General features: G+C 40.3%; 1 protein-coding gene across 6 annotated transcripts in view; it reads left to right on the top strand.

The window, feature by feature from the left end:
• The window catches only part of EML4 (EMAP like 4), a 165,933-nt gene that overhangs the window by 135,598 nt on the left and 12,621 nt on the right, over positions 1 to 17,714 (top strand). For all 6 annotated transcript variants that reach the window (XR_004252331.2, XM_032177861.1, XM_032177859.1 and 3 more), the window contains 5 exons: positions 361 to 486; positions 572 to 703; positions 2,065 to 2,132; positions 13,776 to 13,864; positions 15,252 to 15,349. Coding sequence is in view for 5 of the 6 variants with exons in the window: in XM_032177861.1 (XP_032033752.1) it covers positions 361 to 486; positions 572 to 703; positions 2,065 to 2,132; positions 13,776 to 13,864; positions 15,252 to 15,349 (513 nt within the window). In the remaining variant the exon portion in view is untranslated. The remainder of the gene's footprint in view (positions 1 to 360; positions 487 to 571; positions 704 to 2,064; positions 2,133 to 13,775; positions 13,865 to 15,251; positions 15,350 to 17,714) is intronic.

Genomic DNA, 17,714 nt, shown 5'->3' with positions numbered 1-17,714 from the left:
AACTCCTGACCTCAGGTGATCCACCTGCATTGGCCTCCAAATGTGCTGGGATTACAAGTGTGAGCCACCGTGCCCAGCCTATTTTTTTTTTTTTTTACCTATTCTTAACCCTTAACTCCTAAAGTCATATAAAATATACATTTAAAATTAACTGAAGCAAAGAATGTTGATAATTATTATAACTTCTGTATAATAAAATGTAATTGGACAAATAAATTATTAGTAGTACGAGATTACCGTATTCAAATTTCGGCTTTTGTCATAATTACCTCATAATTGCTTACAGCTATAAATGCAGGCTTCGAGTAGTAATTAATGCATATTAGTATGTATATGGTGACTTTACACTTTTTTTTCTAGGTTCCTGATCAGTATGGCACAATCAGAGCTGTAGCAGAAGGAAAGGCAGATCAATTTTTAGTAGGCACATCACGAAACTTTATTTTACGGGGAACATTTAATGATGGCTTCCAAATAGAAGTACAGGTAAGCTGTGTGATATTAACCATTAACTGAATATTTTTTATGATATTCTTTGGTTCATATAACAATGAGTGTCTTTCATTTTCAGGGTCATACCGATGAGCTTTGGGGTCTTGCCACACATCCCTTCAAAGATTTGCTCTTGACATGTGCTCAGGACAGGCAGGTGTGCCTGTGGAACTCAGTGGAACACAGGCTGGAATGGACCAGGCTGGTAGATGTGAGTGAAGCAGGATGCGATTATTAACCTCCCCACAGAAACTCCTCACACTGGCAGTTGAGAGCAGCAAAGTAAAAAGGACTAAGTGTTGATTCAAACCAAATGTAAACATATGGTTTAGTAATAGAGGGTGGAGGTAAGAGGGTAGTGTTTAAAGTGTGAACATGAACCGATTTTAAAGAAGTAAGTTAGGCCGGGCGAGGTGGCTCACACCTGTAATCCCAGCACTTTGGGAGGCCGAGGCGAGCGGATCACGAGGTCAGGAGATCGAGACCATCCTGGCTAACATGATGAAACCCTGTCTCTAGTAAAAATACAAAAAATTAGCCAGGCGTGGTGGTGGGCGCCTGTAGTCCCAGCTACTCGGGAGGCTGAGGCAGGAGAATAGCATGAACCCAGGAGGCGGAGCTTGCAGTGAGCCAAGATCGCACCACTGCACTCCAGCCTGGGCAACAGAGCAAGACTCCGTCTCAAAAAATAAAATATAAAAGAAGTAAGGGCCGGGCGCGGTGGCTCACGCCTGTAATCCCAGCACTTTGGGAGGCCGAGGCGGGCGGATCACGAGGTCAGGAGATCGAGACCATCCTGGCTAACATGGTGAAACCCCGTCTCTACTAAAAATACAAAAAAAAAAATTAGCCGGGCGAGGTGGCGGGCGCCTGTAGTCCCAGCTACAAGGGAGGCTGAGGCAGGAGAATGGCGTGAACCCCGGGGGGCGGAGCCTGCAGTGAGCCGAGATTGCGCCACTGCACTCCAGCCTGGGTGAAACAGCGAGACTCTGTCTCAACAACAAAAAAAAAAAAAAAAAAAAAAAGAAGTAAGTTAGCAGCATAAAAGCTCAATTTGTCCATCAGCTTCAGTAGTAAAATCATAAAGATTTCACCTATCTACATAGCATTAATTATTATGGAAATATTTGTGCCTCGGGTGGCATTGCAGTTGGATTCAGTAAGTGCTGCTCACTAACAGGCTCTACTGTCTTCTTTCTGGGTGGTCTCTTACTGTATTTCCTCTCTACCCAACCCGGGTATCCACCTTCTCTAGCCCAAAAGGTGTATATAAGTTCTTTGTGGATGCTAAAGAACTGTACCAGTGTTTGTTGTTGTTATTCTTATTATTGTTCCACTCCCTAGCCACAAGCTGGTTGTCCCTTTCTCTCACCACTCTGCCAGCATATCCCCTTCATGCTCTGAAATTCTTTTTCCTCTCATATCTGTGTGGTATTTCTCATTAGCTACAAAGTTGATTGAAATTTTATGTTTGTATGAAACAGGTTATTTTCAGATGTTTTTGCCACTGTCCCCATAGATCTAGGGAGACTTTCTCATATACTCCCCAACAGCTGTCTCTCTCTTTTCTAGGAACCAGGACACTGTGCAGATTTTCATCCAAGTGGCACAGTGGTGGCCATAGGAACGCACTCAGGCAGGTAGGGTCTTTAAGTGAGCTGTGTAATCTGAAGTGGTGGGATGTTTAAATGCTATTCAGGAGTGTTCTCAATCTGATCTGGAGAATTAATCTCTTAAGTGGCACACTAATATGCTTGTTGTTCTTATCTGTTTTTTATATTCATACAATTCAGTTATTTTTTGAGCACCTGCCTTTTGCTACATGCTATTGTGTGTATTCAGAATACATCAGAAAACAAAACAAAAATTCCTGCCCTGTGAAGCCCACATTTTAGTGTGTATGGGACAGAATAAAAAATAAGCCCTGACGCAGCCAGGCACAGTAATCCCAGCACTTTGGGAGACCAAGGTGGGCGGATCACCTGAGGTCAGGAGTTCGAAACCAGCCTGGCCAATGTGGCAAAACCCCGTCTCTACTAAAAATACAAAAATTAGCCAGGCATAGTGGCGCACACACCTGTAATCCCAGCTCTTCGGGAGGCTGAGGTAGGAGAATCAGCTGAACCTCAGAGACAGAGGTTGCAGTGAGCCGAGATTGTGCCACTGCGCTCCAGCATGGGCAAGAGAGCAAGACTCCATCTCAAAAATAGTAATAATAAGGCCAGTTGCAGTAGCCCACGCCAGTAATTCCAGTGCTTTGGGAGGCTGAGGCAGGAAGATCGCTTGAGGCCAGGAGTTTGAGACCAGCCTGGGTGAGACCCCATCTCTACAAAAAATAAAAAAAAATAATAAACATTATCACGAATTATATTATAAAATGTTAAGAACCATGTGAGGATAGGGAAAATGATGGGAGATTAAGAGGGAGTGCAGTTGCAAAATGATAGAGTGGTCATTATGGGCTTCATTGAAAAGGAGTTGCAGATTTGACTTTTCCTTTGTGAAATTAGAAGAATCAGAAAATTTCTCTCCTCATCTTTTATGCAGGGGAAGGATTCGAGGCTGATGTAACACCATTGAGCATTTATAAGTTGTTTGTGCCATACCTTTTGCCATCCTCTTTTTTAAAATGCTACGCAGATATATAATAAAGATATATTTTCTAAAATAATTTAAGACTTATCTTGCAAACCTTGTATAGTACCTTTAACATGTTTATGATTTATATGTCTTTAATTGACTCAACTTTATTGCCTCTGCTAGTAAGTAGTCCTCCTCACATTTTTTAAGGAGACAAAGAAAAACATGAAGTCAATTTCCCCAAAATTAAACTCATTAAAAAATGTGGAATGCTTATTTTTAATGGGGTGAGACTATTGTGAACACGCTTATATAAATATTTTTGTTTCTATATAAGACTGAAATACTTTAAACCAACTAATTCATTTAATTCTAACTAAATTTAGTCATTTAGAGGGGTTTTTTTATAGCAATTTTTCCTTCTGGCTGTTAGATACAAATTAACACCTGAAATGTGAAAACATTCCAATTTCTTCTTACATATAGTGCTGCAGAATCTTTCAGAATAATGGAAAAATAGGTCTTTAAAGATAATTGAATTATGAATGTGAAACTAGAGATGCTATTGAGTGAAATCATTGAATTTTAGAATTAGGCTGCTTGAGAGAGCAATTGGTGATACTTTGCAAATATAGAAGGCTAGCTCAGATCTTCCCCAAAACACATGTTAGTAATAGATCGTTATGAGGTTTAAAAGCACTTAGACTTGGACATTTGGCCATTTGGACCGAGTTTGGTCCATTCTCTTTGAGGAAGACACATGACAGGTCACTGTAGGATTTGGAGGAAATTATTTTCTTCAACAAAAAAAAAAATTGTTGTTAAGCACATAGGAAACTATCTGAGGTGTAGTGCTGATCTAGTTTTCAGAAAACCACAAAGCAATTCACTTCAGATCTCTATTTTTGGCAGCTAAACAGATACCACAAATGCTAAAGTCCTTGAAATAATAAAAGTAAGAGATATCATTTATTCAGTGTCTGATGGATGACCTTGTGCTAAATCCATTTTTTTTTTTTTTTTTTTTTTTTGAGATGGTATCTCGCTGTGTCACCCAAGCTGGAGTGCAGTGGCACGATCTCGGCTCACTGCAAGTTCCGCCTCCCGGGTTCATGCCATTCTGCTGCCTCAGCCTCCAAAGTAGCTGGGACTACAGGCGCCCCGCCACCACGCCCGGCTAATTTTTTTTTTTATTTTTATTTTTAGTAGAGACAGAGTTTCACCGTGTTAGCCAGGATGGTCTCAGTTTGACCTCGTGATCCACCCACCTCGGCCTCCCAAAGTGCTAGGATTACAGGTGTGAGCCACCGCGCCTGGCCGCTAAATTCTTTTTATATGTTACTCGTAATCTTCACAAGAATGTAACAAAGTTTATAAATAATCATGATTGCACAGACAGGAAACCAAGACCCATAGAGTTCTGTTACCTGTGATTGAGCTCAGATTCTGCATGGTTCCAAAGCTTGTCTTTTCCTCTAATCCAACAATACTCTTTGAGATATTTACAGCATTACTTAATATTGTTAGGAAGGCTTATCTTTGACAAATCACTGATTGACCTTGTTAAAGCATATTGTGTATATAAGGGAGTTAAACACTAAATGGGCAATTGTAAGGCTAGCGGGGTTTGAATCATGAAGATAAACTGCTTGGTTGAAGAAAATACTGTGTGTTTACGAATATACATACACAGCCCCAATTTGTAGGGAAAATTGTTCTGAAAAACTCACTGAAATTACTTTCCAACATTTACATAGCTGTGAAGTCATCACTGACAAGCTTAAAATGGAAAGTCACTCAATTTTAGTGACTTAAACTAAAGCCAGTTAGTTTGTCTTGGAGTTGTAAGTAGAAAACACTTCATAAGTGGGAGTGATGTGATAACTAAATTGAAAGTGCTGGCAGTCCATTTGGGGATTGATTAGAATCTAGGAGAGATGTTGTTGTCAGTGTTCATTCTGCATGTAACTCCTGTCTTTGGTTTCAAATCTGGTTAGGTTCTGTTGATCCCTGGGGAACTTTCTCATTTGTTTTTATTTTTGCCTTGGATCTATGAATACCTGAATGTATTTTCTAAAATGGAAAAATCTTAATGTAGCCATTCTATTATTATTGCTGACCCTAAGCCTGAAAAAAGTCACACCTAGGGTTAGGAAATTTTTATTTTATTTTATTTTATTTATTTTTATTTATTTACTTATTTAGAGACAGTTTCCCTCTTTCGCCCAGGCTGGAGTGCAATGGCATGATCTCAGATCACTGTAACCTCTGCCTCCCAGGCTCAAGCGATTCTCTAGCCTCAGCCTCTTGAGTAGCTGGGATTACAGGCGCCCACCACCATACCCAGCCAATTTTTGTATTTTTAGTAGAGACAGGTTTCACCATGTTAGCCAGGCTGGTCTGGAACCCCTGGCCTCAAGTAATCACCTTGCCTGGGCCTCTCAAAGTACTGGGATTACAGGCGTGAGCCACCACGCCCAGCCAAGGACATTTTTCTAGTAGAATGCAACACATGTCCAGGTTGTGCATGATCCAAAAAAAGTGACAAGTAAAAAAAATATAATGATGTCTTCATGTCCAGATCTAGATATCTTCTACTTCATGTAACCAAAGAGTAAGCACAGTGTGAATAAAGCATCAAATAAGTACAATTATCATTTTAAAATAATGTATTATTAATGTAATTTTAAGAGAAAAAAACGTATAACCTTAAGTGGACATAGTACTTCCTTAACACATTAATGCTGCTGGGCACAGTGGCTCATGCCTTTAATCCCAGCACTTTGGGAGGAGGCCAGGGCAGGTGGATTGCTTGAGCCCAGGAGTTTGAAACCAGCCTGGGCAACATGGCAAAACCCTGTTTCTACAAGAAAAATTTTAAAATTAGCCAGGCGTGGCGGTGTGTGCACCTGTAGTCCCTGCTACTCGGGAGGTTGAAGCAGGAGGATTGCTTGATCACAGGAGGCAGAGGTTGCAGTGAACTGAGATCACGCCATTGCACACCAGCCTGGGCAGTGTCTCAAAACAAAAAACAAAAGTTAATGCTCACATAGAAAGGATTCTTTTTAACAACTTTGTTGAGATATAATTCACATACCCCCCCAAAAAAAGAAATAAAAAATAATTCACATACTATAAAATTCACTGATTTAAGATATATAATTCAGTAAGTTCACAGGGTTGTGCAGCTATCCTCACAGTCTAATTTCAGAACAATTTTTAACCCAGAAAGAAATCCTATACCCATTAATAGTCATTCCCCATGACCCCACCCACCTCCCCCTTACTCTAGGCAACTGACCCACTTTCTGTTTTTGTAGGTTGTCTATTCTGGGCATTTTCTATAAATGGAATGAATCATATAACGTGAAGTTTTGTGATTAGCTTCTTTCACTTAATGTTTTCAAGGTTTATCCACGTCGAGTACTTCATATATAGCATGTATTATGTTCAAATAACATTCCATCGTATGGATATACCACCTTCATCAACTGATGGACATAGGGGTTATTTCCACTTTTTGGCTACTATGAATAATGCTGCTACATACATTCATACACGAGCTTTAGAGTGGATATATGTTTCCAGCTCTGTGGGATATAAAAGAGTAGAATTGTTGTGTTAAAACTCCATGTTTAACATTTTAAGGCCAGGCACAATGGCTCACACCTGGAATCCCTAGGAGTTTGAGACCAGCCTGGGCAATATAGCAAGACCTTGCCTCTACAAAAAATAAAAAAAAAAAATTAGCCAGGCATGGTGGCGCATGCCTGTGGTCCCAGCTACTCAGGAGCCTGAGGTGGGAGGATAATTTGAATCTGGGAGGTCGAGGCTATCATAGTGAGCTATGATGGCACCACTGCACTCCAGCCTGGATGACAGCGAGACTCTTTCTCAAAAACAAAACAACCACCACAAAAAAAAAAAAAATTTTTTTTTTTTTTTTTTAGGAACTACCAAACTTTTTCACAGCAGCCATATTGTCTTATGATTCCACCAGCAATGTATGAGGGTTTCAGTTTCTTGCCAGTACATATTATCTGTGCTTTGATTATAGCCATCCTAGTGGGTGTGAAGTAGTTTTTCATTATGCTTTTGATTTGCATTTCTCTGATGGCTAATGATGTTGAGCATTTCTTCAAGTACTTATTGGCCACTTGTATATCCTCTTTAGAGAAATGTATGTTGAAATCCTGTGCCCATCTTTGAATTGGGTTGTCTGTTCTTGTAAGAGTTTTTTATATATTCTGGATACATTTCCTTATAGATCTTTTTCAAATATTTTTCTCATTCTGAGGGTGGTCTTTTCACTTTCTTGATGATGTTAGTAGCACCAGAGTTTTAAGTTTTGATGTAGTTTAGTTTATCTGTTCTTTCTCTTGTTTCTTGGGCATAAATATTTACTTCTGTGTTTTCTTCTAAGAGTTTTATAGTTTTAGCTCTTATCTTTAGGTCTCCAATTCGTCTTGAGTTAGTCTTCATATATGGTATGGCCCAGTAGGTGTCCATCTTCATTCTTTTGTATGTGGATATTCAGTTACAGCACCATTTGTTGAAAAGACTTTTCTTTCTCCATTGAATAGTATTGGTACCGTTTTTGAAAATAAATTGACCAAAGATGTATGAGATTTTCTCTGGACTTTGAATTCTGTTCCATTAATATATATATATCTGTGCTTACGGCAGTACCATAGTTGTAATCATTATGGAATTCTGTAAGGCCTAATGGATCTTTCTTCCTTTCTCCCCTTCCCCTTCCCTTCCCCTTCCCCTTTTCCCTTCCCCTTCCCCTTTTCCCTTCCCCTTCCCTTTTCCCTTTTGCAGAGTCTTGTTCTGTCTCCCAGGCTGGAGTGCAGTGACGCAGTCTCAGCTCACTGCAGTCTCTGCCTTCTGGGTTCAAGTGATTCTCATGCCTCAGCCTCCCAGGTAGCTGGGACTGCAAGCGTGCACCACCATGCCTGGCTAATTTTTTTATTTCTAGTAGAGACAGGGTTTCACCATGTTGGTCAAGCTGGTCTTGAACTCCTGACCTCAAGTGATCTGCTTGTCTCAGCCTCCCAAAATGCTAGAATTACAGGCATGAGCCACCACACCCAGCCAGAAGCTTGGTTCTAATGTATATACTCTAGACTAAGAATACAGTGAAATAGTAAAAACTTAAATATTTATTTGGCCATCATGGTGGCTCAGGCCCAAGGCCCAGGCAGGAAGATCTCTTGAAGCCAGGAGTGAAATTAAAAAAAAATTTTTTTTTAATTTGTAGAAAATCCCCTTGGCTAGAGGATTTGTTGTTAGAGATAGAGCCTCTGAGCCCAAAAGTCTTTTCTGAAGGTAAAACATAGTCCTTGTAATGAAAAGGGGTGGGAACTCCAAAACTATATATGAAAGTTGTATATCTTTAATAACAAGCATTGAATTACTACTAAAAATGATTTACCAAAAGTAGAAGAATTAGTGTCTAATAATGTATTAATAATTAAAGAAATAGAAAACTTAGGCACAGTTTTGGTGGGGGTTTTTTTGGTTTCTTTTTTGATAGTCACTATCTCTAACCAGTAAATGACTAAGAGTTTTAGGTTTCTACACGTTTTACCTAAACAGACACTCCAGGGTTTCATTACATTCTCAGGGAGTGTCCAAAGAGATAAAATTACATAGTTTTCCTAGGAAGATTAAACTGACTTTGAAACAGTCTTAAAACAGTATTAGTTGGGGCTTCTCCAAAATAAAAATTGGGCTGGTGCAGTGCTCACACCTGTAATCCTAGCACTTTGGGAGGCCAAGGTGGGAGGATTGCTTGAGCCTCGGAGTTCGAGACCAGCAACATGGCAAAACCCCTCCTCTACAAAAAGTTAGCCAGCCATGATAGCACATGCTTTTGGTCCCAGCTACTCGGGAGGCTAAGGTGGGAGGATCACCTGAGAGCCTGGGAGGTTGAGGCTGCAGTAAACTGCACTCCAGCCTGGGCAACAGAGCAAGACCTGTCTCAAAAAAAAATGGTAAATAATTTTTAAATGCATGAGAGTGTCATAAAGTTTCCATAAATTCATTAAAAACTCACTAAAAACTCACCTGATACAGAGCATCTCTGTATCTTGTCATTTTGGCGTGTCAGTTTCAGTCTGAATTGGGATATTATTTTGTTCCCTTACTCTAAAAAGGCACTTGGCATCAACTTTGGCATTTCTAGGCCCAGAAGAATTTCAGAGGGATACTCATAAAAATTGGTTAATGAGTTACATTCTCAGAAGAAACATAACCTATGGGTACTGTCCATTTGCAATAAAGTATGTGTCTTATGTGCTTTTTTTTATTTTATATTTTACTTTTAATGTTATTTTAAAATAAAATAGAGATGAGGTCTCGCTGCATTGCCCAGTCTGGTTTTGAATTCCTGTGTTCAAGCGATCCTCCTGCCTCAGCCTCTCAAAGTGCTAGGATTGCAGACATGAGGCACCATGCCCGGCCTTCCTGTGCACTTTTTGAAACGAAAATAATTGGTAAACATGAAGCATATGGCTCAAAGTGCCAGTTTTCCTGCTTATTGGCCTTTAAACTCAAGTATTCACATATGAAAGATATTTATCTTACCTGAGTAGATGACAAAATTAGGTTAGCTTCCTGGAAGTTTCAGCTCATAGCTCACAAATGACTAAAATTTATGAATGTGTTTAGTTAGAGATTTCACTGATAGGTTATAAATGAAAAATAAAATTGTAAGCCCCCCCCCCCCCCCCCCACCATCTGACTGGACCCCTCATCTCTGCCAGGGCATTCCAAAATTAACCTGAAAAACTGGTTCAGGCCATAACAGGAATGGAAGGTCATGCCTTGTTATAACCTCTTAGAATTCAGGAAAAGCCAACCAACATTTAATATTAACACAGACCTTAAGTTTGATAAGAAACATTTGCCGGGCGCGGTGGCTCACGCTTGTAATCCCAGCACTTTGGGAGGCCGAGGCGGGCGGATCACGAGGTCAGGAGATCGAGACCACGGTGAAACCCCGTCTCTACTAAAAATACAAAAAAAAATAGCTGGGCGTGGTGGCGGGCGCCTGTAGTCCCAGCTACCTGGAGGCTGAGGCAGGAGAATGGCGTGAACCCGGGAGGCGGAGCTTGCAGTGAGCCGAGATTGCGCCACTGCACTCCAGCCTGGGCGACAGAGCGAGACCCCGTCTCAAAAAAAAAAAAAAAAAAAAAAAAGAAACATTTACAGTCTATTCTCTCTGAAGCCTGCTACCTGAAGACTTCATCTGCACGATAAAACTTTGGTCTCCACAACTCCATATCATAACCCAGACAGTTCCTTTCTACTGATAATAACCAATTGCCAATCAGAATTTTTTTTTTTTTTTAGATGGAGTCTTGCCCTGTCACCCAGGCTGGAGTGCAGTGGTGCAATCTCAGCTCACTGCAACCTCCACCTCCCGGGTTCAAATGATTCTTCTGCCTCAGCCTTCCGAGTAGCTGGGACTACAGGCGCCTGCCACCATGCCCGGCTAATTTTTTATGTTTTTACTAGAGATGGGGTTTCACCTTGTTAGCCAGGGTGGGCTTGATCTCCTGACCTCATGATCCACCCACCTCGGCCTCTGAAAGTGCTGGGATAACAGGCGTGAGCCACTGCGCCCAACCTGCCAGTCAGAAAATTTTTAAATCTACCTATAACCTGGAAGCCCCCACCTACCTTCAAGTTGTTCTGCCTTTCCCTACTGAACCAATGTATATCTTTTTTTTTTTTTTGAGACAGAGTCTCGCTCTGTCACCCAGGCTGGAGTGCAGTGGTGCCATCTCAGCTCGCGGCAAGCTCCACTGCCTGGGTTCATGCCATTCTTCTGCCTCAGCCTTCCAAGTAGCTGGGACTACAGGCACCCGCCACCATGCCTGGCTAATTTTTTGTATTCTTAGTAGAGACAGGGTTTCACCGGGTTAGCCAAGATGCCAGGATGGTCTCGATCTCCTGACCTCGTGATCTGCCTGCCTCGGCCTCCCAAAGTGCTGGGATTACAGGCGTGAGCCACCGTGCCTGGCTGAACCAGTGTATATCTTAACATGTATTTGATTGATGTCTCATGTCACCCTAAAATGTATAAAACTAGGCTGTGCCTCGACCACCTTGGCCACATGTTCTCTGGGGGCTGTCTCACCATGGGCCATGGTCACTCATATTTGGCTCAGAATAAATCTCTTCAAATATTTTACAGAGTTTGACTCTTTGTAGACAAGGTAAAAAATTGGGATCTTTGAGTCTTCAATTCTACCTTGAATACACTAAGCCACGTTAAACCATATCACTAAGCTTTAAAAAAAAAAAAAAATCCTTCAGGCCCTTTTCTCTCTTCTAAATATTTCTTTTAATTTAAGAGGGAAATGGTCCCTTTCCCAGATATTAGTTATAATGCTTTAAAATGAAAAGAAATTTATCGGCCGGGTGCAGTGGCTCATGCCTGTAATCCCAGCACGTTGGGAGGACAAGGCGAGGGGATCACCTGAGGTCAGGAGTTCAAGACCAGCCTGGTCAACATGGCAAAACCCCATCTCTACTAAAAATACAGAAAATTATCTGGGTGTGGTGGTGCACACCTGTAGTCCCAGCTACTGAGGAGGCTGAGACACAAGAATCGCTTGAACCCAGAGGCGGAGGTTGCAGTGAACCGAGATAGCGCCACTCCAGTCTGGGTGACAGCGTGAGACTCCGTCTCAAAAAAAAAAAAAAAAAACCTATCATCATGATTCTTTTTGTTGGCTTATATTAGTGGTGGAATTTTTTCCATCTGAATAATTAAAAATGAAACGACTCAAACGGTAGGAGCAGGTAAAAAATAAAGATTAAAAACTTGCTGGGCATGGTGGCTCATGCCTATAATCCCAGCACTTTGGGAGCCTGAGGCGGGCAGATCACCTGAGGTCAGGAGTTTGAGACCAGCCTGTCTGTACTAAAAATACAAAAATTAGCTGGGCATGGTGGCGCCCACCTGTAATCCCAGCTACTCGAGAGACTGAGGCATGAGAATCACTTGAACCCAGGAGGCAGAGGTTGCAGTGAGTCAAGATCGTGCCACTGCACTCCAGCCTGGGGGACGAAAGCAAGCCTCTATCTCAAAAAAAAAAACTTGCCGCTTTTTTTGCCCTGTTCAGTTCATGAATGAATTTTTAGTAACTTTTAAGCTATGGGCTGAAACTTTTAGGCATCTAACCTAATTCTGTCATCTACTCAGGTAAGAGAAATAGAATTTATATGTGAATAATTGAGTTTAAAGGTCAATAAGTAGTGATTTTGTTTTTCTAGTCTTGTCCTGTTCTTTCCATCCCATCCATTTTCTTCCTGCACACTGCACTACTATTAAATACCTCTTGATAAAATTTGTCGTTTGTCATGTTCAAGACTTACTTTTAATGTATTTGTTCACTTATTCATTCTGCAGATATTTAGTGCCTACTTTGATATGGGCAGTGCTCAACTCTGAATTCTTCCAGCCAGCTGTGCATGCTGCCATCCTCTCTCTTATGCAGCCTTAAGTTTGTCTGTCCATGGTTCCCATCTTTGCTTTATACCCCTGGTCTCACCACGCTCTTCTGAAGTACCCATCCTTTCCTTCAAATACTTTTAGAAAAAAGATCTGATAATAGTGATTTATAATGTAGTTGGATTTAAGTCGTCGTTTTACCTCTCAAGAGGCATTTGCATTTTGACTTTTCCTATAAATGTGAATGAAAAGATATCTCTTTCAAAAAATTTAGAGCTTCCCTGTGCAAGTGTTGGAGGTCTCAGGAAGGAGAGTGCTCCCTGCTGTTTCTTTTGAATCACACCAAATGAATGGCTTGCTACTGTTCCCTCCCACCTTCATACTGTCCGTGGTTTTTCCCACCTCCTTAGCTATACAGCTGCTGTTCCTCCTGCCTAAAATGTCTGAACATTCCCTCAGTGTTCAGCTCAGCCCACATCTTACATCTTCCCTAAGGATGTTTTCCTGCCGCTATCATTCATTTTCCTCCTATGAGTTCCTCTGTTATATTGAGTCACCATCACTGAGGTTGGCATTTCTTCATTCTTTGTTTCAATTGACTCATTTCCTTTCTCCCAACTTAGTGTCTTCTTCAAGAACACTGATCCTGTATTTCTGTTTTCTATTTAAACAGTGCCTAGCAAAGAGACAGAAATGGCAGTCAATGAATACCCAAATAGACATGAGAATATGTCTAGGCCCATGTATATTTATGTATATTTTATCTAGCAGCATTTTGCTAAATGAATTTGTCCTTCACTAGAAGAAGAAACCATATCATACTTAAGGACCATTATTAAACATTCTTAAAATTAAAAAAATAGACCTGTCTGGGCACAGTGGCACATGCCCATAATCTCATTACTTTGGGAGGCTGAGGTGGGAGGACTGCTTGAGGCCAGGAGTTTAAGGCCAGCCCAGATAACATAGTAAGACCCCATCTCTAAAAACAAAAAAGAAATTGAAAATTAGCCAGGCACAGTGGCATGCACCTGTAGTCCCAGCAACTCAGGAGGCTGAGGTGTGGGAGGATGGTGTGAGCCCAGAAGGTCAAGGCTGTGATGAGCTAGGATCACTCCATGTATACTAGCCTTATGACAAAGCAAGACTCTGTCTCAAAAAGAAGAAGAACAACTTTTTTTTTTTCTATAAATGCTAATATCTGAAGAAAATTTTGATTTTTACTTCTTAACAGGTGGTTTGTTCTGGATGCAGAAACCAGAGATCTAGTTTCTATCCACACAGACGGGAATGAACAGCTCTCTGTGATGCGCTACTCAATAGGTAGGCAAATTTACTCCCACCTCCCAAGCCTGGCATTCACAGCACTTCACTGCAATTGCATACTTTTACTTCTGATAAGGCTGACTACTTTTTTCTCCCTTCAGAGTTGTTAAGTATTAAATCTGTTTCCCCCAGCATCAAATTAAATTCTGCTGCCAGAAACTGCGAAAGATCTGCTAAAGTTTAAACAACATTCTGAATCATCAAATTTAAAATGGACAGCTGCATTTGCAATTGAAAGCAGAGTGAAGTGCAGTCAAATCCCCTTTTTCTGGAACTACGCATACTTAGAATTTTGAATAGGTATTAGGCTAAATGTCACATCTGGTTAGCAACCTTTTCTTTATTTATAAGAGAATGTAAGAAATTACAGAGAAATTCAAAATACACAAATTTTATAGGTCCTTCAAGTCCTTTAGAATCTAGTGCATTGTTTCGGTTACATAGTAATGATTGGTTTGTTAATTAAATACTTAGCAATTCTCTATAAGAATTTGATATATTCCTTTAGCCTGCTTGAGAATAATTATTTGTACCTTATTCACAATATTAAGTTTCTATGATAATACTCTAGTTACCTTTTCTTGTTATTTATGTGGCTTTGATTCACAGCACTCTTCCCTGGAGTTAGTCTGACATTTTCTTTACTTGAAAATATATGCCAATAGTTGTTGCATTAGCACGGGATCCAGAGAATCTTTTTGATTGCTTCTCAGTTGTTTCAAAGGAAGCACAGAGAGTAGTATTCTTTAAATTGAACAAGGAAGGAAAAGTATGTACTTTAAGCCATAAGCCTTTTGAGTCCTCTTGAAGCACAAAAATTTTAACATTTCTCCGGGGTTTGTTTTGTTATGTTTTATTGTTTTTTAGTGTTGTAGTAGCAAATAACCACTGCAAATGTAGCTGTTGAACTCCAGAGATGACGTGGACTTTATTGACCATTTGTTACATGCTTAGCACTGTGGTGGGTACAGGGAAGGACACCACAAAAGAAAGGAACATGGTCTCTTCCCAAGAGCACCTGTTCTGTAATCGGACAGATCATATATGCTAGCTGAACTAAGCAGCTGTCCGGTCAGCCTACCACGTAAACACTGTACCCTTCCACCCAAGAAGGCAGGATAACCTCTCTGGAGCCGGTTTTTAACTAACTAGAAGATGAGGCCTAGAGTTCAAGGCCTGTAAGCATCTCCAAGAAGGGATCGTGTATTAGACTGGATGACCATTTATTTTTCAAATGTACTTAGTGGATAGGATTCATTCATTAATTGCCAAATAACAGTTAAATTGATGAGATTTAACAGCATTTGTAAAATATCCAGTAAAATAACAGTAAATAAATTTATCAGTGTATTTCTCTAGTCAACACTGACCTATTTCATTCTAGATGGTAACTTCCTGGCTGTAGGATCTCATGACAACTTTATTTACCTCTATGTAGTCTCTGAAAATGGAAGAAAATATAGCAGATATGGAAGGTGCACTGTAAGTAGTGAAGTAGAACAAGTTGTAAAATTATTGGGAAATTTTACTTCTGTTAAAAACAAATTTTTACATCGATGTATGCTTTGTTTCCTGTCGTTAGCTGCTTTAATCTCTGTCTTCAAAAACTGGAACTGGTAATACATGATAGCAGAATGTTAGAGTTCCCTGTATGCTCTAAAAAGACGTCTCCTTTTGATGGGGGTGTAATATTTGCCACTCTATGACTAGTTTTAAAACAGTTTCTTAAAGCTATTTCCATAGGTGACCTTTAGAATAACACTTTTTGAAAATTGAATGAGTCAGAAATAACATCTGATGTTTAATCTCAACTCCTATGCTTCTGCCCACCTCAACACCCTACGACATCCTATATCACCTCTCTGCCACTGAAAATAAAAGAATGAATATGGATATTTGTCTGCATTTAAGAGAGTTAACAGAAAGGATGTTTCCTGTAATTTATTGCCCACTTCTGTCTTAATTGGGTTATAATTATAGGATGAAAATTGGATTAAATTTCTGTAAACATGACAAGTACTGAATGTACGGCAGGTATTCCCCTAGCAAACGAAATGGCTTAGGCACCAGGAATATGTACAATATGTGTTCCTTTGTCCTCAAGAAGTACAGTCCAGCTCAGGCCAGGAAGAGAAAGGTAGGCAGTGTAGCATAGTGGTTAAGAGCACAGACTCTGAGCCAGGCTACCTGAATTTGAATTCTTTAACAGTCTTTATCACAAAACAATTCATTTTAGGGAAACAGATAAAAGAGTTAGTTTTTAGAAGCATATACATCTTGTAATAAGCAAAATAAACTTCAATATGAGTCTGAAATTTATTTTGCTTATTATATTTAAGCCAAAACTAGGCCATGTACTATTTGAGGAAGCAGACTTATTTGCCTTTTTGCATATTTTATACCATATATTAAAACCAGTCCAGCCGGGCGCGGTGGCTCAAGCCTGTAATCCCAGCACTTTGGGAGGCTGAGGCGGGCGGATCACGAGGTCAGGAGATCGAGACCATCCTGGCTAACACGGTGAAACCCCGTCTCTACTAAAAACACAAAAAATTAGCCGGGCGTGTTGGCGGGCGCCTGTATTCCCAGCTACTCGGGAGGCTGAGGCAGGAGAATGGCGTGAACCCAGGAGGTGGAGGTTGCGGTGAGCCGAGATCGCGCCACTGCACTCCAGCCTGGGGGACAGAGAAAGACTCCGTCTCAAAAAAAAAAAAAAAACCAAACAAACAAACCAGTCCATTTGTAAACTAGTCTACAAGCAACTTCAGAGTTTAGAATTTGTCCAAAATATTTGTTTGCCTTGACAATAATGAATCATTATCCATTAATTTATTTAAATCTATCTTTTAATTTATCAATTTAATGTTTGTCATATGGAATAATACACAACATGATTAAATGAGATATTCCACCAAAAGAAGTTTTCAGATCACTGAAGTTTACCCTACCAGACCCCCAATTTTTTTTGTTTTGTTTTGTTTTCTGTTTTTTAATCTTGTTTTCACTTTTTGAGACAGGGTCTTACTCTGTCACCCAGGCTAGAGTGCAGTGCCTCAAACTCCTGGGCTGAAGCAATTCTCCTGCCTCAGCCTCCTGAGTAGCTGGCACCATAGGTGTGTGCCACCTTGCCCAGCTCACTTTTTTTATTTTTCATAGAGATGAGGTCTCCCTATGTTGTCCAGGCTGGTATCAAACTCCTGGCCTCAAGCAGTCCTCCCACCTCAGCCTCCCAAACTGATGAGATTAGGCATGAGCCACTGCGCCTGTCCGGTTTTTAATCTCAACCTTTTTTTAAAAAAAAAGTCCATACCTTAATAAATGGTATATCAAATATGACTTAATCTTGTAGAATCAAGATTTTACGGGTAGCCCTGTAGCACTTAGCCCACTTTTCAGAGGAAGATTAATGACTTGTCATTGGTGTCATCTTGACATAATGGCAGATCAAGGACTTGAACACAATTCTCCTAACTCTTAGTAGAGCAGACTTTCCAATGTACAGTAATGCCTCAGGTTTTTCATTACGTGTCTTATTTTACTGTACAGCTGATCCAGAAGAGAGAGCAGTGTGTGACATTGAATAATCAGAATGACCTTGGAAGTATTGGGAAGTGGCAAGTTTATCAAATGCATGAGACTTGTCCTAATCCAGTTAGGCAGTTCTTTGAAGCATTTGAAGAAAGTATTAATTTGAGATACCCATAGGAACTGTTAAAGTTTGCAGTACCGTTTGAGGTTGTAATGAAAGGTTCAACTATTCTGCGTTCCTAATTGTCTTCTGTTTTGTGCTTTGCTTCTAGCTGTCAGTTCTTGCTGCCTATTTCCACCAGTTGGTCTTATAGTCAGT

This window comes from Hylobates moloch, unplaced genomic scaffold (assembly GCF_009828535.3).
Source record: "Hylobates moloch isolate HMO894 unplaced genomic scaffold, HMol_V3 SCAFFOLD_15, whole genome shotgun sequence".
NCBI classification, from domain to species: domain Eukaryota; kingdom Metazoa; phylum Chordata; class Mammalia; order Primates; family Hylobatidae; genus Hylobates; species Hylobates moloch.
This window is presented reverse-complemented; position numbering and strand designations above follow the sequence as displayed.